The sequence below is a fragment of the Lonchura striata genome, chromosome 4 (assembly GCF_046129695.1).
Source record: "Lonchura striata isolate bLonStr1 chromosome 4, bLonStr1.mat, whole genome shotgun sequence".
Classification (NCBI taxonomy): Eukaryota; Metazoa; Chordata; class Aves; order Passeriformes; family Estrildidae; genus Lonchura; species Lonchura striata.
In genome coordinates this window covers 38496767-38524396 of record NC_134606.1, presented here as the reverse complement: position 1 = coordinate 38524396, position 27630 = coordinate 38496767, and the positions used below count along the sequence as shown (strand labels likewise).

At 36.1% G+C, this 27630-nt stretch overlaps 1 protein-coding gene across 2 annotated transcripts in view; it reads left to right on the top strand.

Annotated features, from left to right (window-relative positions):
• TLL1 (tolloid like 1) overlaps positions 1 to 27630 on the top strand; it is a 122294-nt gene that overhangs the window by 60677 nt on the left and 33987 nt on the right. The window contains exons 5-12 of one of the 2 annotated variants that reach the window (XM_021555681.2): positions 793 to 910; positions 8030 to 8208; positions 10036 to 10141; positions 13026 to 13150; positions 19559 to 19674; positions 23904 to 24006; positions 25173 to 25289; positions 26202 to 26347. In XM_021555681.2, the coding sequence (XP_021411356.2) occupies positions 793 to 910; positions 8030 to 8208; positions 10036 to 10141; positions 13026 to 13150; positions 19559 to 19674; positions 23904 to 24006; positions 25173 to 25289; positions 26202 to 26347 (1010 nt within the window). Of the gene's footprint in view, positions 1 to 792; positions 911 to 6494; positions 6574 to 8029; positions 8209 to 10035; positions 10155 to 13025; positions 13151 to 19558; positions 19675 to 23903; positions 24007 to 25172; positions 25290 to 26201; positions 26348 to 27630 lie in introns of those variants that run through there. The other variant, XM_077782909.1, reaches the window with a different exon arrangement.

Below are 27630 nucleotides of genomic sequence, written 5' to 3'. Positions count from 1 at the left end.
TGAAATTACATTGCTCTGCTCTCTGAAGTTGTGTTTTGTGCTGAGAGTTGGCCTGGATAATTAATTCTGCATCTGGGGGATAATTCTGACCTTTTATGAATGTATTTCTCATTTTAAAATGAAATATCTAGGTGTGTTTTTACCAAATTCTGAATTTCCCACTTTTGGTGGATCATTTGTTTTCTGATAGATTTTGATGCAAAAAAGGGGAGATTGGTCCCTGTTCATGACATCCTTATTTTAATCAAATGTTTTTACAAGTATGCCTATTTGCATGGCTTAGATTAAACTGGTGTCCAAAATTGAAGGCTGTAGCATTTAAAAATTTTTTTTTCTTTCTACTGGATAGATAGCTATGGTGTAAAGTTAGTAAATTTTGCTTGTTCTTTTTCTTTCTGTGTTTTTTTTTTTCTCCCCTTATGTGGTTCACTTGATAGTTTCATCTGGGAAATTGCTTAGTGAGGGCTATGCTGATGCAGGCACATAAGCATCGCTGTGTTTCTCCTGCTGTCTTCCTCTGGTGTAACATAGCTGTGATCTTTATTGCAGGTTTTATCTTTACTGGGGTGTGTCAGGCAGCGTTAGCCCTATTGCAGGCACATGTGTTATGATGAACTGATGGCCTGAGTATCCCTTCAGCTGGAATCTTGCCATACCTGGGGCTGCTGGGACACACAGGGCTTCATGATTCAGTGCCTACTTCCAGAGCTGTATTCCTAGTGTATTGGCTGTAAGAAGGGAGGTGCAGATAGGAGACGCCGGCGCTTTCATCGGCTGCCATTGCTGTTGCAGGCACGCAGCGCGCCATGTTCAAGCAGGCCATGCGGCACTGGGAGAAGTACACCTGCGTCACCTTCATCGAGCGCAGCGACGAGGAGAGCTACATCGTCTTCACCTACAGACCCTGTGGGTAAGTGTGCACCTGTGGGAACGCACAGGCCCGCTCTCGGCCACGGCTCTCAGCTTTGCACCCGCAAGGGAATATATACGTCGCAGGAAAATCGATAATTACGGCGTTTAAATGATGCACGTGTTCTGCCTGGCTTTTAAGTTCATTGAAACAGGTATACGTGGTAACTTTCTCAAGTTGCACCTCTTTTCTCTATTTCTAGATAAAATTTTCTTAATGCATGCACATATAGATATAAGACTTTTATTTTTTGCTTTCTGCCATGCTTCCAGTATTCAATGATTGATTCAAATAAACAACAATATCTGGTGTTCTAAAGGTATTTCAGGTTTATCATTTGTTTGTTCTTAGCTTTCTCCATGTCACCTATTTACTGCTGAATTAAATATGGGTATCTACTCCCCATCCCTTTTCCATCTAAACTGTTCTTTGTTGCAATTTTAACTCTCTTATTGCTAGACTATCCTTGCCCAGATTTGTTTAATCACCAAATTTATGGCCATTTTGCAAATTCCTTTTTCTGGGTCGCTGATGTGTTAAAGTGAACAGAACAGGTTTTATTACTTGGGAGTGCAGCTTTCCATTAATTACCATGTTCCATCTTCAGATATTACTGCTCACAAATGCCTCTGTCAGCCATATTTTCTATTTATTCCACTCAGAATTCTTAATTTTATATAGTGCTCAGTGAACTTCCTGAGTGCACCATGTTAATTTCCCAAGAAGAGAGCACACTGCCTGTGGAAATTCTGTGCTTCTGACACTCACCTCCTGATCACTGAGCCCTTTGCTTATCTACTTTTGAATCATAATAGAATAGGGTAGTGAAAAAATGTTTTGGGACCTCCTTGTGTTTTAGGAATGATCCTGAATGTATTTAATTTATAGCCTCTAAAATTACATGTCAAATTATTTGTCTGAAGCACCCATTGTATACTTCTTAAGGTATCAGACAGCATAATAAAACCTACTCCAAGGCTACTTTTGAAAGTATAAAAAAAGCATTGCCTTTGCCCCTGAAAGTCTCTGAGCCTCAGATCCTTGCAGCAGGAGAGCTTATTCTGTGCTTTCCTGACATGTTCTTGTGCCACTGGAGGTTTCTGTAGACCCCCCCTTAGAAATAGTGCCAAATGAAATGGACTTTTGTTCTGAGCCAGCATGGGTATTATTTTAGTTAATGACACCCCTGAGATAGGATTCACCCATTAAGTAGGATTCAGGGATGCTGACACACAGCTGGAAGAAAAATGGAAAGCAGAGAATAATCATGATGGTTCCCTTAGACTCACAGAGGCAGAAAGCAATTTAAACATGAGAGTGTGAAAGGTGTAAGTGTTGTCAGGCACTTTAGAAAGAGATTTATGGACTGTCTGCCAAATGTAAATTCTACAACTTCAAAATACCCAAAGCCAAATGACAAAAAAAAAGATCTCTCCAGCCAAAGAACTGTTCTTTAGGCTGCTTGATGTTTCATGAGATCAAATCACTTCAGGGGGAGGCTGGATTGTGACCAGCTTTAACCAGAAGGTTGGAATATACTCGGTATCCACCCCAAAGTCTATATTACTCTTTGTCACTAATGATATTTAATTGAAGGGTACTTTGCAAAATCCAAATATTTTTAACTTGCTACCAAGGCTGTAACAAGTTAAAAATAAAACCAAAGAAGGGTGTAGCTATGAAAAGTCCATCACTGATGAAATAAAGCCAGGCCAAAGAGAAGGGGCAGCTCAATGATTTTTTTGGGGGCTCACAAGTCTTTGCAGGAAGACCCAGCTGAATAGGGACATACATTCTCTGGGTGAGCAGGAACTGTGCACTACCCATCAGCATCCAGTGCTGACGCAGGATTTTCCACGGAAAGAGCCCAGACTGAAGTGACACCAAACCAACTGCAAACACTTTGTGCTGCATGGCCAGTCGCATTGAAACTGATCTTCAGTTCTTTCCCATGGCACCCTGCTGTGTTGGTTTGTTAGCACATTGTGTCAGTATTGTTTGTACTACCATGGCAGCTAACATTCACAGATGGTGGAGACTTTATTGTGCTTAGCACTGTTGAAATTAAAAGCTAAATGATAAACCCTGCCCTAAAGAGCACACAGTCAAAACATAACACATTAAATTAAACAAAGTGGATAGTCATGTATGTGGAAATTCAGGTGGCAGTATCTATGGAGGTGTCATATGACAACATTAGCACACTAGCAAGTGAAGTGTTACTGAGCCTTTGTAAACAATAAGGGTATTTTGGAGTGTAATGCATCACATCTTGAAACAGTTCATGGGAAGATCATCCCAGAAGGGCAGTGATTAAAAAAGCATATTTGAAATATAGCAGCTGGTTATAAGAGATATATGACTTTCTTAAAGTTGAGAGGTTCCATATCAGCAAGGAATGAGAGATAAGTTTTGATTGTCATAGACCCATAGGGACTGAAATGGATCTCAGAAAGATGTCAAATGTATTCTTAAGACAGAAACAGTTATTCCTATATCATCGCTGATGTAGGCTTATCTAACTTGGTTCTAAAAATCTGCAGAAATAAATATTTCACAGCCTTCTAGGAATTGCATTGCTTCGGCATCCTTAATATAAGAATTGTAGGAAGTTTGGGCAGCATTTTTTGTTATAGATAAACCAGGTATTTCTTACTGCAGTTAAAGAACATTAACTTTTTTACCCTATGGTCATAGAAAAGAAATCCCTTTTAGTTTTTGAAGAAGCCTAGTGTGTAGTTTGATACTATTTTGAAATCTCCTCTCGGCTCTGTATTCTTGTGGGCTAGAAAACACCTAAATCCATTTAACCTTTCCTGGTAAATAGTGTTTTCTAGGCCTTTAATCAGACTGCTCTTTGAAATTCTTTTCAGCTAGTCCACATAGTTCTTGAAATTGATAGCCCCAAAACTAGGGCATATTTGTCCACAATGAGTCATCACTTCTGCTAGGCCAGTGCAAGAGCTCATTCATATAATCTGTAGCCTCCTCATCCTCTTGGGTACCTCAGCACAGTGCCTCTCTCTTTGTCAACAGCTGCCATGTTCAGCGCATGGTTAGTTGGGATGTTATTCCAAAAAAGAGCCAGAGTTCTTTCCACAACACAGACACCCCATCATTGGTTCCAGTCTTTGCCAGGTTACGTATCTCAAGATGTCAAGTAATTCTGTATTTCCCTTTCTGGATCTCTTGTATAATGTAGGAGATGATACAATAAGTTGGCTTGTCTTCACAGCATTTAGCAGTGTTTTCTATGACTGCAAGCTTAAAAAGTGTCTTCTCTGTCTAACTTCATGTAATATTCCAACCAGTCTTATATCCCCCTTGATATCAACTTCTCTAGTTTGCTTACAGAGAGTTTGGAAAAATGTCATAACATTTTCAGATGCATCCCTTCTTCCCATGAGAATAATTTAATCTGCTGAACTTGTAAACTATAATTATTTCTCATCATGTCTGGTTTATTTAACCTGAGTTTGATAACAGTTAACTATTAAAATATGGTTTAATAATATAGCTGAATCACTAATTCACTACTTTGAAATTTTCTAATTAGTGATAGCCATTTGTATCCATAAGCTGCAGATGTGAAAATAAGAATATAGTATTAAGATATTAGTGTTTATGATTCTACTATCAAGCAGTGTACACTGGCATTGATATAAATTACAGCAAGTATTTATGCATCTAGTTGAATAAGGCAAATAAAATTCTAATGGGTAACAGATTCAAAACACTCTTTGCTCACTGCTGCTTTTCTATCCTTGTGTTTCTTCCTATCAAATTGGAAGGGCCCAAAGATTCAGTCAGGATACTTCTCTGTATGCAAAGCCAAAAAAGGGTCAGCATGTTGGGATAGCATCTAGTCACTATGTGTTAATAAATATTATTGAGTACAAGATCAAGGTTCTTTCTAGGTTCTTTCTACATAGTAGAACAAAAAAGAAAGGAACAATTATTCATATTGTTCTGGTAGCTCAGCATGCCTTTGACCCTAATTTGTTCTCCATTAAGAAGACTTAAACAATTTTTATGATAAAATTTAGATGACTTGTTGCAATCTCTGTTGTATCCTCTTGTCTAAGTATTTGACAGATCCATTTGAGATACAGGAAAAAAATTCTCTTTCATATGCTTCTCCAAACATTGTAGAGTGAACAGATGAATACTTTTAACCTCTTTGAACTTGCCAGTGTATTAAAAAGGCATTGCAGGCAAGTTCTTCAAGTTGGTGAAACAGATAAATTCATTTTTTTGGTACACCTTTTAGCGTACTTCAGCTAAAGAACATATTATAAAAGGTTCTCAATCACTCTTATAAAACAAGAAGAAAACAGAGTGTGCTAAATAATCTGTGGTGTGGGGGAGGGCTGACTCATGCTTTCAGGAGTTGAATAACCCTGGCAGCTGGCACAGCTTCCCTGCTGGCTGTGGTGTGGCTCCTGTGTGCAGGAGGGGTCTGATCCTCATCAAGGCATGGGTTGCCACAGTCTAGAGCACGGTGTGCTAACACAAATGGTGAGGGGTGGTTTATATAAATATTGGGATAGGCAGCTGTGAGCTGAGGAATGCTGGTTGTAGTATTGGGGTGGACATCTCCACTGATCAGATAAAGATGCAGAAGGCACTTCTGCCATCACAACAAGTTCTCTTAGGCCAGTGAATTAGAACATTTAGTAACCACAATTGTATCTTGATCCCTGACAAAAATCAGTCATAGCCAGTATCTCCTTTGTATAAATGGAGTTATATCTGTGATTGAAAGAGGTGTTTTGACCAAGAAAAACACTCTGCTTCATGAGTGAGGTTCTGTTTGAAAATTTTGTGAACCTCTTTTTCTTGCTTTGTGTAACATAAAGGTGATCATACACGATTTTAGTATGCTCATGAAATTCACTCACACCTTCATGCAGTCAGTGCCCTGGCAAGCTGATGTTGTGGTCTATGATTTTTATATTGTCACATTTTCATGTGTGCACCTTTTTTAAAAAAGGACAACATTGACCCTACCTGATTCACTCTTCCTTTGTATCAAGAGTATTTTTGACAGTAGTTGTGAAATAATATTACTTAAAAGAATGAGCTTATTGTTCCATTCATTTCACTTTCTCTATGTCAGTTGTTTCTCATTGCTCACTATCACTGATCAGCTAGACTGATTAAGTGGAATTAGAGATTCATAAATAGTTACTGTCTCCAAATGTTGTCTGGTTCAATAAAGATTAAAGAGATGATCTTTAAAACCTGCCAGTTGATTCCATTTAAGGGGTGTGACAAATGCTCATACAGCACAAAGATCTTGGTTTTTTGTCAAACACACCTTGGGTCAAACCCATAATATTACAAATTAATGTACTTCATAGATTTTTTAATTTTAGTTGTCCTTATTCTTTGTCTCAGTGCAATTGTTGAAGCAAACTGTTGTAGCTTAATTGGATGTATCTGGTGTGCTTGACAAGACATTCAACCTAACAAATCCTAATGACCTTCTGTAAGTGTGAGCTGCTGCTGTTATTTTAAGACTTGGTGTTAATTCTATTTTCCTTGGCATGTAAAGAAAGACTAAATAAATGTCTTTATATTTTCTAGGGAGTACTTGAAATCTGTCAAGTAACCAGTGTAAGGGAACTCTCACCCTCTGGCTGCTTACTGTTTAGGAGCAGGTTAGCATTAAAAAAATAATTCCCAATATGTTGGGGTTTACATGTACAGTGTTAGACAACCTAGAGGAATATTATATAAAATATTGCAATTAATTTTTTATTCTGAAAAAAAAACCTTCTTTAAGATCTGTCAGATGGGGTGCTCTCAGTCATTAAACACATTTGAGAATGCTCAAACTTTCTTTTTCATTACTATAAGAGTAAAATGTCAGATTTTGTCAGACACCCAAAAATCTATCTGATTTATGAAATACCACTAAAAGCTTTCAGAGGTGATCTAAAACAGTCTTAAAAAGCTAGACCCTCATTTGCTCCAAAAGAGTAAGAAAGACAGGAAGAGAAGCTGTAGTTATAATCTTGTTTTATTATTTTGCCCTTGTTATCAATAGTTCAATAAAACCAAAGCAGGAGATGTCACAGAAGGTACTATTTATAATAATTTATTTTTCAGTTTTTCCTTTATATCTGTTCATCTCCAAAGTATCACTGTGAAAAAAACTGTATTCAATATATAGAGAAATTTTTGTTCGCCAAACATGTCTTTTCTAGCTGAAGCATGTAATGTATATGAAGTCAATAAAATAGACATGTTAAAACTATTGAAAATATATTAAATAATCTATGACTTTAGGTCTCAATAAATTGATTTGTTTTAAGCCATAAATAATAATTAATATTCTTTAGTTCTGCATTGCAATTTTTCTCTGTGGAGTTTCAACACAGTGGCAAACATGAAGGCTCTGCAGAGGTATTTAAACAAAGGATTCTTTCTGCTTTTTCACAGTTATATGCTCTTATCCTAACTTTATTCTCATCAATCCCTTGCTCTGCCATCATGTGTTGTATTAAGATCATAAAGGTTTTTAACTGCAAATTAGATTCCAGGACTTAAACAAGTATGTTTAAATGTGTTGAGTCTTCAAGATGATTTTGCAGGACTATAGGTAAATGAAAAACTAAGTAGGTTAAAATTGTTTGCATGGTTGGGTTTGAAGGGTTGTGGTGAATGGATGGGCCACAAGCTGTGACTGAAAGGGCAGTATCATGGGCTTATCCTGCAACCTCTCATTTTTAACATTTTTATCAATGATCCACAAAGAGATGATGGTGCATGCTGCCATCAGAGCATTGCTTATTTTTATTCTTTTGCTGAAAACATGTTCCTGTGTCATTCTATAGAATGACTGAATAGACTGTCATGACAGTGAGAGTTCTGTTGATCAAAGCTAATGTCATTTAAGACCTTGAATAACATCAAAAAAGCCCCACTTGTGTGCATTTTGAATAATCAACTGCTCTTATAAAAGTTCTAGAGTTTGTGAAACATTCAAAATTAGATTGTTAATTTAACTGTTGAATCTTTAGATATGGTTTTCTCAAGTTTTAACTGAATTTGCTATGAGGTTTGTAGACATATATATGAAAACTTTCACCTGTGTTTGTATTTCAATTACAGGTGCTGTTCTTATGTGGGTCGAAGGGGAAATGGTCCTCAAGCTATATCTATTGGCAAGAATTGTGATAAATTTGGCATAGTTGTTCATGAGTTGGGTCACGTGATAGGTTTTTGGCATGAACATACACGACCAGACCGTGATGACCATGTCACCATCATTAGAGAAAACATCCAACCTGGTGAGATTTTCTGATAAGTATTTTGTAAAGAAAAACTCCTGTTTATTTTTGATGCTTCCTTCATCTACTTAACTATATTGGAACTGAGTGCTGAATAGCTTAAATAGCTTTTATGCCTGCTATTCTTCTTACCTTGACTGATCTCAAATTGATTTACAAATAAAATACTGAAATGATAGTATAATATTTTCCAAAGGTCTGGTCAACTAGCAAGCCATTAAAATAGAGGGCTAGAATGAGCAAAAAAACAATCATGCTCAAAAACTGAAAGAGGCCATGGCTCTTAAGGCTCTATAAAAGTAATATTTCTGTGCTTGAGGAAGGGCATTTCTCTTGTAGGTTTTAGTGAATGATAAGTAGAAATATGTCTGCAGCTGCTCAAGAGGCTTTGACCTGGGAGGTAAGGTGAAGGACTTTAAATTTGTGGCAGACAGGCACAGGCCCTGCAGTTTACACTTTTTTCACCTCACTCTCAACAGAACATGCAGCTTTAGTCAGTGTCCTTGGTGTTGTTGCGATAAAGCATCTGGGGAACTTGAGAACTTTAAACTGTGACTGTCAGCTCTTTGCCACCCTAGCTGTTTGTGCCCTTGCTTGTGTTGAGTAGGCAAGATGGGAGGGAAGTAGGCGTGTTTCATTTGCAATGTCCATAAATGTGTGTGGTCTTTGCATCACATTTACGTTGACTTACAGGAGTTCTGTGCTCAAAAAAGGTGAAATCAGAAATTGTCCAATGATAGCTTGTAGTATTTGTCTGTTTTTTAGAAAATATTTTAAAACATTTGAGATATGATGAATCTTTGCCACTTCATTTAGGACTTGGAAGGAGACTGGCAGGTGATACAAGCTCCCTTAAGTCTTTAAAGTCCTGAAAGGGCATGCATGTTTGGGCCTTCTTTCTTGTCTCACTGTATTATTGATTTGTGCAGATGCCATAAGAGCTCATCTCCTTTTCTTTTACTATGATGAGAAAATCAGCTGGAGTGACATCCTCAGCAGCCTGCTCTCCCTTTCAGTTGTCTCTCTGGTTTCTGACTGAAACTACTTATTGCGGTGTGGCATGAGCTTGAGGATCCCTAAATGGGATCAGGAAGCCATGACCACTGACACATATGGTTTTTGTTATATTGTGCAGCATATGTTGGTTAAAATCTTGATGTCACTGCAGGGTTTTTTGCAGGACTCCAGTGGGAATATGAACTGGAGTAAGGGGTGCTTTGTATTGCTAATGTACTGATTAGGTCAAAGAACTTAGGATATGGAATTATGAACTAAGTATAATTCCTTTTCTTCTGTTCTGGTCTTGTCAATTTGTAACAGCTGGATCTTGAAAATATGACTTTGTAGTGTCTGCATTACATGAAGCCTCACAGAGAAAGCTTTCAGACTTTGCTAAAGCCAAGTCTCCAGTATCCAGTACTTTAGTGCTAGATTTAGTATCTAGTTAGACTCTTCAGTCTAATGCATGAGGAGATTCTTCTGGAGTCTTTGCTGTCAAAATGATTTCTTTTAGGAATTAAGAATCAAACCAGAAATTTGTATGGACTGTACATGAAGTACATCATGATGTGTGGGGCCTTTATGTTTTAGTTGCATGAGACTAGTCTTTCTAAATCCAAATATACATATTTGATGTGTGTTTCAGAAGATGTCTGCCCTATCAATTAAGAGGGCATAATAAAGTCACACACTTTCTCCCAAATTGCAAAGATTTATGAATGTCAGTGAGCAATTAGGTTAGGACATTTGTTGGTTTTCTTTTTGTGTTTGGCTTTTGTCTTTACAGAAAAAGGTATTAAAGAATCTATAATTATCAATCATTTGTAGGTCAGGAATATAACTTTTTGAAGATGGAGCCTGGAGAGGTGAACTCCCTGGGGGAACCATATGACTTTGACAGCATTATGCACTATGCCAGGAACACCTTCTCAAGGTTGGAGTCTCAGGTTATACCTTTTGACTTTTAATTCTCTTCCTGTCTGTGAGTGCTAAGAACTATGCTTTTTGAAGTATTTTTAAATCCCTTAAAATGTCCCTTGCGACATAATATTCCTACAGCAGTCAAAGCACAGCATGTTTATTTTAAGTCAAAATAATTTAATTATATTTGAAAATACATTTCTTTTCTGTTCAGTTTCAAAGCAACCTTTTGATCTTGCCTCAATTCTTTAGATTTTCAGACAAGATAAACTGGAAACATCATTTTATATGATACTTTCTTTTTGTGTCCACAAAAATTTGAATTTTGAAAAATCAAATGAGTGAAATGGCTAGGAATGTTATGTGTAATGTGATCTGTTCTCTAAAAGAAAAATAAATCTCCTTTGCATAGGTTGCATAACTATGGATTGTGCAGGTAGAACACAGGTTATTTGGACATCTACAACACAAGCCACAGCCTTTGATAAGGACTGCAGTCAAGCATTTATAACAGAGGTTGCAGCCTCCTCTCTTTATTTGTACAGATTGTTAGTGTAATCAAAACCTTATAGTAAAGACTTCTACTGGTTTTGCTCTGTCCTGTTGCAGGCTGATGCTTTCTCAGCTCCTTAGTAACTCAGTGGGGCTCTCAGAAAGGATGCGGAGTTGTGGGGAGCTGTGCAATGAGCTGGCCCCATAGGTCAGCCCTACCCTGGAGAAGTGAAGGAGGCATTCATCCAGTCTCCTATTACATTTCATCAGCTAATTATTCTCCACAAATATCAGAGCAATGTAAAATTAAAAGAAACCTCTCAAAAACACCCAACAAAAAGTTTTAGTTTAGAAAGATATATACTTGGATGTATACTTGGGTGGGTGGGGCTTTTTTGTGTGTGTGGGGGGGAGGGTTTGGTTTGGTTTTATTTAAAATATTTTTCCAATTCATGCATTTTAAAGCAAAAATACTAGACAATCCGACACTTTGAAATAAACTGAGGGCCACTAAAACCTCACCAGCCTTTGCAAATTTGTTTGGCTTGTTCTCTCAATATAAATTCTATTATTATATAAAAATCCAACCAAAGGCTCTATTACTCAGCATGCACATAATTCACCCCTGGAAAAGCATGGAAATGAGCCACATGAGGTAGCTATTAGTCACATTGCTTAATCCAATTACACATACCATTACCTTAAGGAAGAGATTATAAGAACCTGTATAAAATAGAGTGATTGAACAAGACAGGATCCCCGCGAGTCCTAGGGCAATGACAACCTTAAGGTAATTTGATTTGTTGGCCCTGATTTCACCACTTTCCAAGCTGGCAAAAACTGATAGTGCCATGAATAGGCATGCCCTGCCCAAAGGTACAAGGGCTTGTTACTTCATACTGTCTAAAAATAGCCAGCAAAGCCCTGAGGTTGAGTATTGATTTGCACTAATTCATCCTGCAAGCATGAGTGATGCCCAGTGAGGCATATAGCCAGCTGTTTGCTAGACTTTGCTCACCCAGATAAGTAGAAGGAATCACAAAACATCATGAAGTTCTTGTTGTACACAATGGTTTTGTTCATGCTGTATTAAAATTTACAGTATGTCGCTTTATTAAACTGCTGAGGCATTCAAGAAAGGATCGCTTTCAAAGTTTTTCACTGTATGAAAAGCATCAGTTTGTTGTGCTGAAATTCAGTGGAAAATAGAATTGTAACTTATAGATGCAATCACTTTCTAAAGAATACGATGCTTTTGTTCTAGAAAATGATTGATGCCATATGTAGTTTATTTCAATGTTTAGGGTGACATCCTGAGATTATTCTGTCTTTACAAAATTTCTAGTGATGCCTCAAATATCTAACTGGATAAAGAGAGATATGTATCTGCAATGGTTCATTACTTATAATTTTAAAACCAATATGTGTTTATAAATTGTATTTCTAACTACAAGGATCCTTACCATTCATTAATTTTTGGATCTATGTTATGTCTGAAAATACTGGTTTTACTTTTCAATATAACTCCTACAGGTATACATGTGATTATAAAAAAATTAAATAAAAAGAGACTACAAATATATTCTTCTGTTAACTGCTATTTTATGGGATTTGAAGGCTTTTAAAGTCTGCAATGTGGTAATAGAATGTAGTTTTGTATCTTATTTTATTAAAATTTATTTGAGAATACCAAAATGTTTTAGATCATATTTAAAATCTGGGAAATTTTGAATGTACTGCACATTTGGAACAAGTGTACTTCTTTATGATGTCTTGTCATTTAAGGTTAATGCCACTAAAATCACATATGGTAAGTTGATATATTTTATTGTGAGGCAAGTAAAGGCTGGCAAGTAAGCATTTCTGTTTTGAAAGTGTCAGCAGCTAGAGTGGAGTTAAATGTCTTGCAATACTTGACAGACTCATGATTGGCAAATGTGTTTGACTTTACCTGCTCTCACATGCAAGTCAGACTATAGGGTTTCTTATAAAAGCTAGAAACAGGAGCTTTGTGATTAAGAATTTTGTGCTTGAGAGTCACGTATTTTAATGAAATTTTATATTTTTTCCCCAATGTAGCAATAGCTTAATGGCAGTGTCTTTTCCCTGTGTGGTCTTAATAGCAGTTAGAAATCTCCTTCCTCTTTTTTAGCAGAAATATAAAAGCTGATATGTTAATTGATGTACTGAAAGAAGATTATTTTTTGGTAACTTTGCATAAAGTTTGCCAGCCTTAGGGGTTTTATGGCATGTTGTCTGCATTTAAAGTTCTATATTTTACCCTGTCATTTATGCCAAATGTAAAAACCAGATTTATAAAACAGGTAAATTCATGGAACTCAGTTTTATGAGAGAAACCTGATAGGGGTTTTTGGGGTCTATTTTTATTTTATTTTTTTTTTTAGGGGCATGTTTCTGGATACCATTCTCCCTTCCCGTGATGACAATGGTATACGACCTGCCATTGGCCAGCGTACCCGTCTAAGTAAAGGAGATATTGCACAGGCAAGAAAGCTGTATAGATGTCCAGGTATTGCACCACAAACAAACAAAAACCAAATACTAGCAACTGTTTGATTTGTTGTTCAAGAGAAATTATAAATTTGAGTCAGCTGCTCAGCATTTTCTTTCTGTGTTGGCAGCTGACATAGGCTGCTGATGAATCAAATCACAAAAACAATCTTATGGATAAGGTCACTGGAATGCAAAGCACCTAAGGACAGATGAACTGTATGAAACAACATGACATTTCAATCTGCTTTTCTTAGCTGTTCAACAACTCGAAAAAATGCATTTAATGTCACTTCTGGTTTGCATACTGGCTGGAGTCCTTTATTTGAATTCAAGTTGAGTGCAGAAGGAGCAAAATGAATTATTGCACTTGGCTGTGAACCCATTATATTTTTTTAAAATGTGTCAATGAAAGAAGCGAGGTAAACCAAATTGTAAACTCTTGTGGATAAGATGGTTAGATCTTTCCACAAAATTTCTATTGTTTTAACAGATAAATTTAAAATTTAAATATATTCTGCCTAACTCTGTCATTCTATAATTTGAATGCATATTAATTTCTTATCTCAAGGTAATGTGGTTGAGTTACTGTCTCAGAGACATCAGTGGCAGGCCTGAAGTAACCCAGAGTCAGCCCTATGGTTCGTGTTGTTCTCTAGTGCTCTTTCTTCACTAAGTGCTGCCAGAATGGTGGAAATCTCAAAGGAAAAGGTTTTAATCTCCTTGCTCAAGGTACTGCTGATATTGGTAACCACAGTTAACCTTTGGTGTCAACAAAGAATTTCAGAAGTGCCATCTCTCAGTCAGAATTTACCAGCAAGATCCTTGTGGGAGGCTGGACATCCCTGCTCTGTGCCATGTAGGCTTACAGCCATACTGCTCCTCATGGGAATGAATGACATCTCAGGAACTGTTTTAACTTAGATACATTGCCACTTTTTACCAGCTGGTCAACACAAAAGGACTAAAGAAAGTGATCAGTGTTAAAGTAATGAAGTTGCTTCAAACTTGTACCAGCAGCAATGAGATCTGCTGAAGATGTGGGGGTTCTGATGTGCATTTGGTGTACACTGCACAGCTGAAATGCACTTTTCCTTTGTGCTGTGAGTGTGCTCAGTCATAGTCTTGTATATACCGAGGCCAAGCTCAGAGATTCTGGGCCTGCCAGAGCAGAAATCGCTTAAACACCTTTTCTTTAACAACTGTTCCTTTGGGAACAATTTCTTCTCTTTCCTTTTGGTACAGAAATACTTTAAAAATGAGAGTCTTGGCAGCATTATTTCTAAAAAAATCATATAGAGCAACAACTTCATGAACATAAAGAATACATATATTTTGATAAAACACAGGTTTTGGAGGAAAAAAGTAGTATGCAAAACTGCTGGGCAGGTAGGTAGTATCTCATGATCATATTGACTTAAGAAAGACAAATGGAAAGAAATTATAAATTAGTCTGTTTAGTCTGTATATAATACTCTAATATGCACTTTCAAAACTGTAAAAGATGCAACATACATTTATAGCTAATGTTCAGTGTTGTTCAGAGAAAATATCCTTTTCATATATGTCATGAAAATGTACTAAGAATTATAATTTCTTTCAATGTCATGAAAGTCTTGTTGAAAGTTCTTTTCACAGTATTGTAAAACCACTGTGGTTGTTCAGTAGCAGTTTGCACTTAAAAAGTAAGATTTTTTTTTTTGCAGTGCTAGTGAACATGGGTCACATGAATAATAAAAATGAATGGTGGTTGAAGGATTATGATCCTTTTCTGGCACCCGGCTTTGCAAACTTTGGGATAAAACATATGGCTTTCCAGCCTTACTTAGATGAGCTATGCCATAAAAGAAAGTGAGTTTTAAGAGAGAGAAAAAGGCAGAAGTTTTTTCTACAGCACACTATTTAAAACGCAGTTTTCTCAATTAACATTTTTAATAGAGGCTGCATAGCTGAATAATGCAACCCAGACTGAATCCAATAAAGAAAGCAAATCTCTGGAAGTTGAACAGTACTTCTAATAAATTTTCCAGCAAATACTGAAACTGAAAATTCATACAGGCATAAAGCTTTTAGTTTTATGTAAAGAATCAAGTGATCATTGTAGTACATAGCAATAAAATCCCTGATATGTGTTGGTTTTGGAGGTATGTTTGATTACCTGTTTCAGACAAAAGGTATTAATCATGATGCCTGCTTGGGATAAAACAGCAGTGAATATTTCAATCCTTAATAATCCTTAATACCTGCATTGTTTCATGTGTTCATTTGTGTTGCCTTAAATGCAATGCAATGAAAATGCAGAAAACAATTACTTAATCAGCCTTTTCCAGAGACCCACACATATTTGAAAAAGGATTTTATAGTATTGTGCATGTTTTGTTTGGAGTTCTAGTTATTTCTGCAAACAATTCCTGGCCCACATCTTTTTCTGGGGTCAAGAACATGTAGTTGAGCTCAGGGCTGCCGGAAAATACAAGTGATCCTCACAGCAGGGAAGAAGCTGAGCCTTCCAGAGGGTTTTAGATAGTCAGGATATTCAGGGTCATTATTCAGGAAGGGGCTTACTGACCAAGAAACAGTTTTGAAACTGGTGAAGCCAAAGACTGAGATTTGACAACCTGCCTTTCAGCAGCAGGGTAAGTGCCAGATCTCTAAAATGTAGCAACAGTAATTTTGGTTTGTTTTTAACTTTTCCTTAGTATTTTTATAAAAGAAAAATGTAATTGCTGATAGGGATCTGTTACATTTTAAAACCAAATTATACTGTTATGTGATGGAATAATAAGGGGAAAGAAAACAATAAAGTTGAAATTCTTCCTCTGTGAATCTGATTTTGAATTTTTACTGTCTTGGTATTTGAGAATAAAACTTGAATTCAAGGTTGGATAATTAGTGGTTTTCAGACAGTCTAATTGAGTAATAAAATGTGTTTTCTTCTAGCTGGTAAAATTTCAACACAGGTCTGCCTCTATAGTTTTATATAGAAATTGTAGTTAATGTTTAAATAGCTTAATAGGAGCAGAAGGATAAGAAAGGAACATGATGGAGAAAGATACTCATATGCCAGAAGACAGAACAAAAAAAATAGTGTATAGAGTGGGACTGCATAATGGATAGAAAAGGAGTCTCAGACTGGTGGGAGAAATCTTGTTTAGAGGAAGAGAATGTGGATGGACGAAGTTCAGCAAATTTACCAATTGCCTGGGTGTGTGATGGTGTGTGTAGAAAAGAGCAGATGAAGGCTGAAGCTGTTTCTCTTTTGTGCTGTTCTCCCTGTTCCTCAGGCTTAACTTGCTGCTATCCCTATTAGATTCAAAAAGAATGTTCACCTTCAAAAGTCAACCTTTGTTTTCTGCATAAGGAGAATTAAGGCTTTTAGATTGACTGTTTCCTTATAGCTATAAAGAGAAATCAAGTCAATAGTAAGACCCTGAGTTGCAGTAAACTGATTTTAGTTTTTGATTTAACAAGAACATGATCAGTAGTAGATATTTTTAGGGCTTTGTGGCAGCTTTATATGCCATATATGTTTAGTTGTACAAACTTGTGTCTTAGTGTTAAAGGGTGAACTCAAATTAGCCATAAATGATAGTATGCATTTGCTAGTGCTATGTACAAAGGAATGAGACTTGGTTCCCTAAGTGTCCTGGGGGATCTGGGCTTCATCATTTGCAGATTTCACGGTAATCCTTGATGGGTCTTGACCGTGTGTATAGGCCAGCCCAGAGAGGTGTCACACACAGGCTGTGTAATTAAACACTGCAGACTACACTGGTGGGAATTGATTTGTATAAGCACATAATCTACCTGCTGCCTACACCCTACGCCCTGCTAATCTTTACAAGGAGAAACAAAAATAGTTTCCCTCTCCTAACCACAAAGCCTTATTAGATGTCTAACCTTCTCAAGCTGAAAAGCAGAGGAGAGTGGCTTTTATGGCTAGAGTACATGTGTGGGGAAAGCTAAAGTGGTGTTTCTGCAAGTGGTCTAGCTTAGTAAAATTGATATAAGGCATGATATTTGAAAAGAGGGGGGGGAAAGCATCACAGAAATCCTTGGCAAATATTAATGATTAACAAAGGAATAAAAATTTACAAATGCTTTTTAAAGCAGAGCCATATAAAATTGAGGTTGTAATTGATATCTTCTGACTTGAAATATACTAAAATAAGTATGTAATGAAATTTAAATAAGTGACCCTAACCACTCATTTTCCTTCCACATTTCTCTACCAAAGCGGATTTCATTACTAGTGGACCATTATACAGTAAAAAATTTGTCATGTTCGGTCTTATAAGACTAGTCATGACTACTGCAGTTACTACAGTCCAAATACAAAGAAAACCTTTACGTTCGTTATATTAGTGATAGAATTTTAACTGTTTCCTATTGCCTAGAAATGTGCTTTTCAACAAGAAATTCGCAAATATCACCCTGTCTACTGCAGCTTTGGAAGCCAGACTAGAGCTCCGATCCCATAGAAAATTAATTCAACTATCGATTGGTAAAAGCTGTTCCTGTTATAGCTCCCTTGAGTAATAAAGAATTTACAATTCAAAGATAAATATGGCAAAACACATGAAGCCCAAGTGCATTTTATAAATCCTGATTGTGCTAATTCTTAGTAGAAGCTATCTACTTACAAGGTTTTTTTATGCTTCTGTTAGAGATGTTTCTTAAAATAATTTAAATTTGATAGAGAGCTCCCAGGAATTTAATAAGCATAGAAGGTAAATTTTCATATTTAATAGCTTTATTCTGTAACTCTTAGGGGAAAAAAAAGAGTTCCATAACTCTTTTTTCAGCTTAAAAGACTTTGTTTTAGGTCTATACACATCTTCTGTATATGGAACATTGAATGTTCCGACGTAGACTTAATGCAACCGTGGATGAGAGAAAGAATAACAGAGGGCTCTAAAAGGGGTGAAAGGAGTACTTGGATTCTTGTGGATGTCCCATCTTTAGGCCCTACTGTCCTCTACTCCAACAATTTAACTTCTGGCTTTTTCTGAAGTGCTTTACTTATGCACTATAAGCTACAGCACAATTCACCAGCTCTTGGGGTACCGAGTTCAGGACTCTGCAACTTAAATGTCTTTGCATTCATTGTTATGTTAAAAATAAGGTGTGGTTAATGACAGAGCCTTTTCACTGAAAGAGCTTTGTGCAGAAATATCACTTGCTGTGTCTCTCTGCAATTTTTTAAAGATAAAACCACATTTTTTAAATGAAGTGAGGAAAATATTTCCTTTTCCTGTTTCATTTGTAAAGGACACTGTGATGGTGCCATTACACTTCTTGAGGACCACACTACTGTTTCCTTTCTTTTCTCATCATGATAACCATTTGAGTGTCAGTGAGCATATTTAATGCCTTGAATATAATTTACACCTGATATAAGTGTAGTTGTCCGATCACATCTTAGATGCATTTTAACAAAGCTGTGTTGTCCTTTTGTCATAGGCAATCTTTTCCTTTGTCGTCTTTTATTTAAAGATTTTTCCAGAACACTTATAGTTCATTGATATTTTGATTACATGGTTGCTCACCTGCTGGCAGTGGTAGCCCTGTAATTTGAAAGCATTGCAGATCTGATTACATTGTTACTCATGAGATAATATCAAATTCATATCTTGTATCACACCTGCAAAATCAGGGGGTGAAAAAATTTGATTAAGGTCAAAAAAGATGACTAAGGTGCAGCACCCTACCAAAATCAGTTTTAAGGGTGGAGAGTGGCAGTAACTTCTAATGTTATATTTTAGTGTGAAGATGATTTATTAGCCAGCATCTAGCAGCATGATTGACAGGTGAGAGAAGGATGATAAAAGCTTCAATAATAAAGAATATAAAAGCCTTTGATATTTTAAGGCTTTATATTTGCTTTGGTTTTATTACTTGTATCTCTACAAATCACTCTTACTAAGAGACTGTCAAATATAGGATTTAGTTTTTTATACCAACACAAATAAGTGAGTTTAGGTCAGACCAGTTTTTTATGTGGGTAAAGGACTAAATTAAATGACACCACTGAAAAAAATTCAGTGTGAGGCAAGTCATATTGTGCTAGCATTTCTTTTAGTTCTTAAAGGATGTTTACCTTTTTTTAATTACAAAAAAGGTTCTATATATAATATTGCAGTTGATTGACAGCAGTGATATTTTTTAAGGCTGCCATAATTTTGGTTATGTCAGCAGACAACACACAAGTGAAATAGTAAATGGAATAAAAACATCCTGCATAAAATGGAATGAATGTCAGATTTGCTTAAAACCATGGCTTTTAATAAACTGTAAACTAACTAGTTTATTTTCCAATCTGCATCTGCAGTGAGCTAAATGTATTCTGAGTAGATATTGGAAAGATGCATTTTTCTCTGCTAGGCACATTAAATTTTATATTTTTACTGTAATTTGTTTCTTTCAGCCTGTGGAGAAACACTGCAGGAATCTACAGGCAACTTTTCTTCTCCTGGATTTCCAAATGGCTATCCTTCCTACACACACTGCATATGGAGAATCTCTGTGACCCCAGGAGAGAAGGTATTTTAACATTCCTTTAGCTAGACACAGATACTATTTTCAAAGTAAAATGTTACTTTTTTGTTTAAGTCCAAATGATGCATATTAATTGAAAATAATGGTGTGTCATAAAAAACTGGACCATGGACTATGTACTATTGACTTTGATATGTGGCATCAGAACCATATCATCAATTCACTGGATGTACTTGTGAGATAAAGACATGACTTCAATCTGCTGTATGCTTGCACCATGAACTCCCTTTAAAACTGGCTCCCAGTTCAATTTATGGTTCAGTATAAAAGTAGAAGACAGGATTCAGGCTCCTGAATGATCCATTTTCCAGCATGGGCTTGGGCAAGCTGGCTGAGCTGTATGGGGCTGTAACTAAGGAAGTTCTTAGTGTGTTCAATAAGATGTTTCTAAAATTAAACCATAATAACATGAGTAAAGAAAGTGCCATTGTGGGTGTTACCTGGAATTGGTTCTAGTGCATATAGTTTTAATTTCTGGAGATCAATTTTATGGGAAAATGAGTGGGGGGAAAATGGGCTTGGTGAGAGCCGTTTGGAGAGAGAATTGTGCCATCCAAGTGAAAGCAAAACCTCTCCTCCTTGTGTGCACTTTCAAAATGTGCTAGCTAAATCTCATTTTAAATTATTGGCTCAAATATCAGCCTGCTTCAAAACAAATAAGGATAGAGGGAAGGATAAAAAGCTTTAGCTGAGACATAATATGCAGGAAAAAGGATGTAAGTTTCCTTACATGAAGCAGTGGCTAATATCAAGCAGTCAAGTACTAAAGACAAAAATACAGAATTCAAAGACTGAAATACAGAGCCTAACATTTCAGTACTGGCAAGTTAAAATAGGAAGACTCAGCACTTGCCCCCAGATATTTCAGTCATTTGTCTCTGAAGTCTCCCACTCTGTATGAATCGGACATTTTTTTCTCCTGATTGTGTTACTTTGTTCTGTGTTTCTTTCAGGTCAGGGCCCTTGTAGGCACCAAGAATATATACTCTTGTTGTTCTAATAGATCTTGAGGAGCTGTAAGGGCATTTGCTACTGTGGTGAATGAAAGAAAAGTAATTTGGAGAGTGTTTTTACTCCTCTGGACAAGAGCCAGAGACAGGAGGAAAACTAAACACTCTCTGCTGGGAGGAAAAGGGTGGCTCAGCAGGTTGACAGGGAAAAATTAGGAGATAAATAAGAGAATGATTGTGCAGGAGATGAAAATTACTCTAGAAATTGAATTTGCATCCCCATTATTTGTGTTACATTTTAGACATTACTGCGATAACAAAAATAATGGCTTAGGTTTTTTTCCACAAATCCATTAAAAAAAAAGTGTGTTCATCTACAATTATTTGCTCTTGAAAAAAAATACTTACATCTGAGTTAATGTTGATGTTTAAGTATTTATAACATACTCCAAATTTGTGTAAACCTATCTATAAACACCAGTGTAATATTAATATGTTTGTAATCTAACAAGAAAAATAGTCTTGAGTTTTTAACCACCACTGAAGCTTTATTATACTAGACAAAATCTAATGGGGGAAAGCCCCTATGTTGAAGTCAGCAAAGTGAGAGGACTAACTCCTCTCCCAATTTACCTGCTGACCCAAATGAGGAAAAGAATAAGCAGAATTTTCTAGTTGAAATTTTACATGACAAGTCATGTCCATAGGGCACTGTTATTACCTCCGAACTCTCTAGTCTCCGTATAGTTCAGTAAGAATAAAGTAAATTGTATTTGTGCTAGTGTCAAAAAGTATGTTTGTCCATGCTGTTCCCATAGGATATTGGCTGTCTTGGAATAAAGAACCCTATTTACAGCCATGAGGTCTAAATATTAGCTAAAGCATATATTATGATACCTTGGACAAGCATTATACTTGATCTAAACTTTTCTCAGTAAATGGTGATAACACTTTCATATAATGAAGGGAAAATGAAAATACATTCAAATTTTTGTTCCTTTGCTGCTTTAGCCCTGATAGATCTCAGGAATATTGTGTGGTGATTAGAGCATGTGTAAGTGCATCATGCCATGTTCTGAAAGGCCAATGAGCACTTTAGTCACCTAAAAATAAACTGGAAAGGCTTTGCCTAGCTCTTTTCTATTTATTTTTTGAGATTTAGCATTCTGTTGTATGAGCATAGTTTGGATGACTTCTATCCATGCTCCTTTCTGCAAGTAAGGACTCTTCTGATCTTTGATACCCAGAAATTTTATGAAAACTGGAACTGCAGTGGCATGCACAAGTTTTGGAATTCCCTTTATTCACAAGGCATGATGAATTGCCAAGCCAACATAAAATAATAAAACAAGGTAGTCCATTGACATTTTACTTTTGAGACTTAAGACTACATGGTAAACTACAGCTATAAAAGCTGTACTCAATATAATATACACAGAAAAGTCTTAGAGGGAGGATGGTGTTATTCATGCTCTGTGCCCCCAGCCAGAGTGAATCCTACTTCTGGCGTGTAGAAATTTTCTTGGCACAGGGAGAGTTGCAACCGTGCCAGTGTTTTATTTGAATTTGCTTTTTTGAATAGGTTGCACTACTTCTGAATTTTCCTTAATGTTTTACATGAACGATAAAACAGGACAGAAAAATCCTTGATTGATATGGTAAAAAATGCCACCTGCAGAAACTTAGGTTCATATTACTCGTATTTGTTGTATATTTTGTGCTTTCTTGTCTTGGGCAATAGGAGGTATGATATATTCTCTTGGAAGCTGCGGTAGCACAATCAAATCTGCTGTGTAATCAATAATTCTTTAATTGTGCTGACAAATACCCATTGATTGTTTTTCCTGGGAAGCCTCTCAGCAGTCCTGTCCCCTTGAACAGGCTCTGCCTTGTCTGTAGCTCGATTTAATACTTTGCAGAATAGCAAATCAGAGTCTTAAATACATTTAAACTGGTTTGGTTTATGCCCAGAAATCACGCTGTGACAGACTGGGGGTTCTGCCTATGTACAGCTAATGAATTCTGGTCAGTGTTAAGAAATTGCTGTATCATCAAATACCTTGGCATATCAGAGTGAGAAAAGGCTGTGAAGGTTATTTCATGTAGTTTCAAAAGCAGGAGCCATTGAGGAGGCTCATTAAATTTTAACCGTTTCCATTTAGATAGCAGCACTTTGAGACATTGACATGATCACAGCTAAGTGAAACCATCCATTTCCCATCCCTATCTGGGACACTGAGGCTTGGAGAAAGGTGAATTTCCAAACAAAAACCAGAGAAGAAATCTGATGTTTCAGCTGTGTCATGGAAAAAGGAAAACTTGGCTAAATGCAAGCAGAGATACACGCTTACCTTTTAAGAAAAAAGAAAGTAGGTATTTAGAGGGAATCTGAACTGCAAAGTGGATGGTTTGAGGAGTACAGAAGTTTTTTTAAGTTGGTGTGGTGTCTTTATTTGAAGGAAGAGTTGAAGGAGAAAAATTCTGTCAAGGACAGAGAATTTCTGTGTATACAAGAAGTTTATGGCAGTTTAGGATTAATATTTTGAAAACATGGATAATGTAATTTAATGTCAGGGTAGCCTTGTTAGTAAGTATTGAAAATATGCCTGTTTACAGACATTCTCAATTACACTTGGAGTTCAAGTGTAAAAATTCCAGAAATGCACAGAACTTCAATTTCTGTATAAAAATATTTATTATAGTTTCATTAGGAATCATTAAGGGACTGTATACTGTTTCTTATTAGTGAACTTTCTTTCAGAATTGCTGTCCAACACTGTCAACATTTATGTCTGAAAGTAAAATATCTTGTCAAAACAGTAGTAGGAGAAGCACAATTATTTATTTTTTTTTATTTGCAGCTGATTATATTCAGTGCTGGTTATAGTCAAAATGTAATAGAAGAGGAATTGGCAGAAGAATTGTCAAGTAACATACCTAAAATTATATTGCTCTTATATTTTACCTAATTAGCATTTTCAAATTTTTATTTCTCAGTGGAAAGCCTCCTGTGAGCAAGTAAACGTGAGTCATTTGTCTTGAATTTGCACAAATATATATGATTCAATACAATAAAATTTTCATGTTCCCAAGAAACTTTTACTTAGTCAAAGAAATAATTGAAGAGAGGATAATTAAATATCTGAATTGTTGGAATTCCATGACAGGTGACCACTCTGGCTTCAGTTCTTCAGAATGTTGTTGAGATTGTTTTTCTCTTATTTACCACACATGATGTATTTCGGCCTTCTCATCTGATTGCAGATCATTTTAAACTTTACCACCATGGACCTTTACAAGAGCAGTCTCTGTTGGTACGACTATATTGAAGTAAGAGATGGCTACTGGAGAAAATCCTCTCTGCTTGGTATGCAACTGTTTAACACTGCATTGTCCACTGCACCACACTCATTGGGCTCAGTGGACCTGCTGTTGAACCCACAACAAACTTCTTGGGTTTCAGGTGTCTAGAATGGATCTAAACTTGGGGATGGGGAAAATACCCTCTAAATGGCCTTGACTTCAAACCTCAAGCCTTAAGTTTGCTGCCATTATTCAGCTGCCATTGTGGAAAGATGACAACTACAAAATGGGCGAGATTTTGCTTTGCTTATGGATATTGAATTATGAATCTGGCATAGTTTTTTTTTTTTTTCAGAGAAATAGGGAAGAAGTGTACAGACAAATCTGTAGAGCTGATGGGAAATGCATAGGTCATGTGAATATGTACCTACTGTAAAGCTGTTCTCATGAGCTCTGTGCCTGTATGCTTAAGATTGTGAGATTGCTTCTCTTTGTTCTTTGTGTGCCCTTCCCTGCTCTTTCAGAGAAGAGAAAAGCAATAGTGAATTAAGTTTGAGTTGCAACTGAAATGTAAAAGCTGTACTCATCCTATTTTAATTCAGAAGGCTGGTGGGAAGATTTCACCTCTTATACTGCTAGTGTCCAGATAGAGAGGACAGCTCTCTAACAGGAATGTCTATTTTCTTGGCCTTGAACAGTAAAAAAAGAAGAAACAATTAAGACCAGATAATAATTATCCTTTTCACCTGTTCTCTCTCAACTAGAAGAACAGAAATTTTACTTACCTAGGCAGACTTGAAGAGGGTAATGTAGAATAGGTAATTTAGATGTTACTTTTTGAATCTCTTTGGCCCTTGGGCACAATCAGTTGTATTACTGTGACCTACACTGGTTCCTTTTTTAAGATTAGTACTCACTTTTCCCTTCCAAAATGCATGTATTTGCATGTATATAAACCTCTAACAATATTTTTTTTCATTAATTCCCTGGAGGTTTTATGCTTGGACTTTTGAGCCTGACTACAATAAAAAGTTCCAAAAGCTTTGTAATAAAATCTTTGTGTGTTAGGTCCTGATCTGCAGAAACACATGTGCTTAACCATAAGCGTATGGATAGTTCCACTGAGTTGGTTCTGCTACTTCTGCCTGTAATGTTAAACACTTGTATAAATGTTTGCAGCATTTGGCTTCAGAGGCGCAGAAAATGCAGTTACTGGTTGCATGTTTTTAGGCAGGTTTTGTGGTGACAAACTGCCAGAAGTGCTCACATCCACCGACAGCAGGATGTGGATTGAGTTCCGCAGCAGCAGCAACTGGGTTGGAAAGGGTTTTGCAGCAGTTTATGAAGGTAAGCCTCTTACAGCATTAAAAATAAATTGGTTATGGAAGAATGATATTAACCAGATACCTTTTGATATTAATCATGCCCCACCAAAATTAACCTACGAATTAGTATTTTATCACTAGGAGACAGTAGGTGCTAAATTACTAGGCAGGGCTTTTAGAAACTCCTCCCATGAGTAGATTTCAGCTGAGTTCTTTCTCAGGGAAATCACTGATAATAATCACAAACATTTTTTACTATCTTTAATTTACTAAATATGCATGCTCTTTTGTTTAGTGTTTGCAAAGATTTCTGTGTGTATTTTCTGTTTATCCTTCAGAAGAATCGGCCTTATATTTTCCATATATTCTGGGCAAAGTTAAAAAAGGCACCCTTGCACATTGGTTATATTAGCAAGTCAACATTCACCTGTTTAAAATAGAACCTGTACTTTTCATCAAAATATTTTTTAATTTATATTAACTGTTTCTTCAAACTGAATGCAAGCTTGAAGTGATAAACTAACTGTAGGTTAAAATGCATAGGTCATTTATAAAATATGAGATCTTGCTTTCATTTTTCTCTTTCTAAAGGTTAGTAAATATCAGTGAAGAATGTTTATTAAGTATATTTCATGGGTGAACAAAAATTTAATTATTTTGACTCTTTAAATATATTCTGTAAAATGTATAGGTTCAGATTATCCATGATTACAAATTCATCCTCGACACTGTATACATGTTTAGAGCTATTATATTTGCTAACAAAAGTATATATAATGGTTTAAATTTGTTGCGTTTTCAATAACTTATCCTTGGTAGATTTAAGTATTGTCCAGAACAATTTTATTATTAGTTTTGAAAATGGGAGCATATAATGTCACTTTGGGCATGGGAAAATGTCATTATTAACAGTAAAATGTTATGCTTTTATCAGCTATTTGTGGAGGTGAAATCCACAAAAATGAAGGCCAGATCCAGTCTCCCAATTATCCTGATGACTACAGACCAATGAAGGAATGTGTGTGGAAAATAACAGTTTCAGAAAACTACAATGTAGGATTAACCTTTCAAGCTTTTGAGGTAAAGCTTTTTAACTAATCTCAGACAAGCATCTAGTGGCTAAGTGACAGTGAAATTTAAGGGGATATTTATTAAACCTGTGAATGAATTTAAGAGTTCTCTCTGAAAAATTAACTCCATAATCCATGAAGTTTCTCTTCCCCAGAAATTTTCAAAATTAAAGGTTTTTTGTTACCTCTAATATTTGAATTAGAATGTTAAAATTACTGAAGATAGTCACATTTTACCAAGTGCATCATCCAGCTCAGCAAGGTTACTTCAATATTCTGTTAAATAACTAGGACTTTTTTTCTCTGCTAAATCTTATTTTCAAAAATGAATACATAGCTGGACAAAAAAACTCACTGTGTTCTTTGGCTTCTGCTTTGAAAAGAAAAAACCCTAAAATTAATATTCAGCTCGCAAACCTGTATTTAACGAGGAAAGAAAAAACATGTGGTGAGTTGTCGTAAGTGTATGTTTTTAGTGTTCATCACGCTGTGTATAACATTGCTAAACTGTGGTAAACTATTACATAAAAAAGAATGAGTAATATTTTGTGTCTGTTTTAATCCTACACAATACACTGGCTTGAACTTTGTAGATAACTCAAAAGTATGCTACTAAATTTAAATTGTTTTATTTGAATATGCTTCAGCAGTAAGGGCACGAAGAACGTTTTTTAAAAATCTGGGCTTTTTGGCTTTATGTTGTACATAGATTTAAATACCAGTATAGTAAACATAGATGTAATTTGCAACCTGGTGCTTTAGTCTTGCAGACAGATTTCAAGGTTATGGCACATTTTTGCTCTGACTGGTAGAAAGATTTGAGCATGACACAGCAAGGAATTGGGACTTCATCAGCAATTATGAATGTAAAGTATAGAAGTTTGACTATTTTTATGGATTCTACTGAATTTTCACCTTTTTTAAAATCCTGAATTAATGTCAGTTCTAGGGCAGACAAGATCAGCTTTCCCTGATCTTCTGAGTCCGCATGACCTGGCTCAAGATTACTCACCATTGTATGTTTGTCTCTTTATTTAAGCCCTGTTGAAAATGAAAGTTTTGAGTACTTTTATATCATTTACTGACCAGATATGGGGCTTTTCTAGTCTGCCATTGCTGCTCAGCATTTTTTAATGTGATGGCAAGGGAAATTAACCTATTCCTCTTCAAAAGAATCTTGCTGTAATATTTGGTCTGGATGCAGTTGATCAGCAATGGTCTACATGGGCTTAAACTGATCTCAGTTCAATAGCATCACTGGGAGAATTAAACATCTCTTCCTATCTTTCAGGA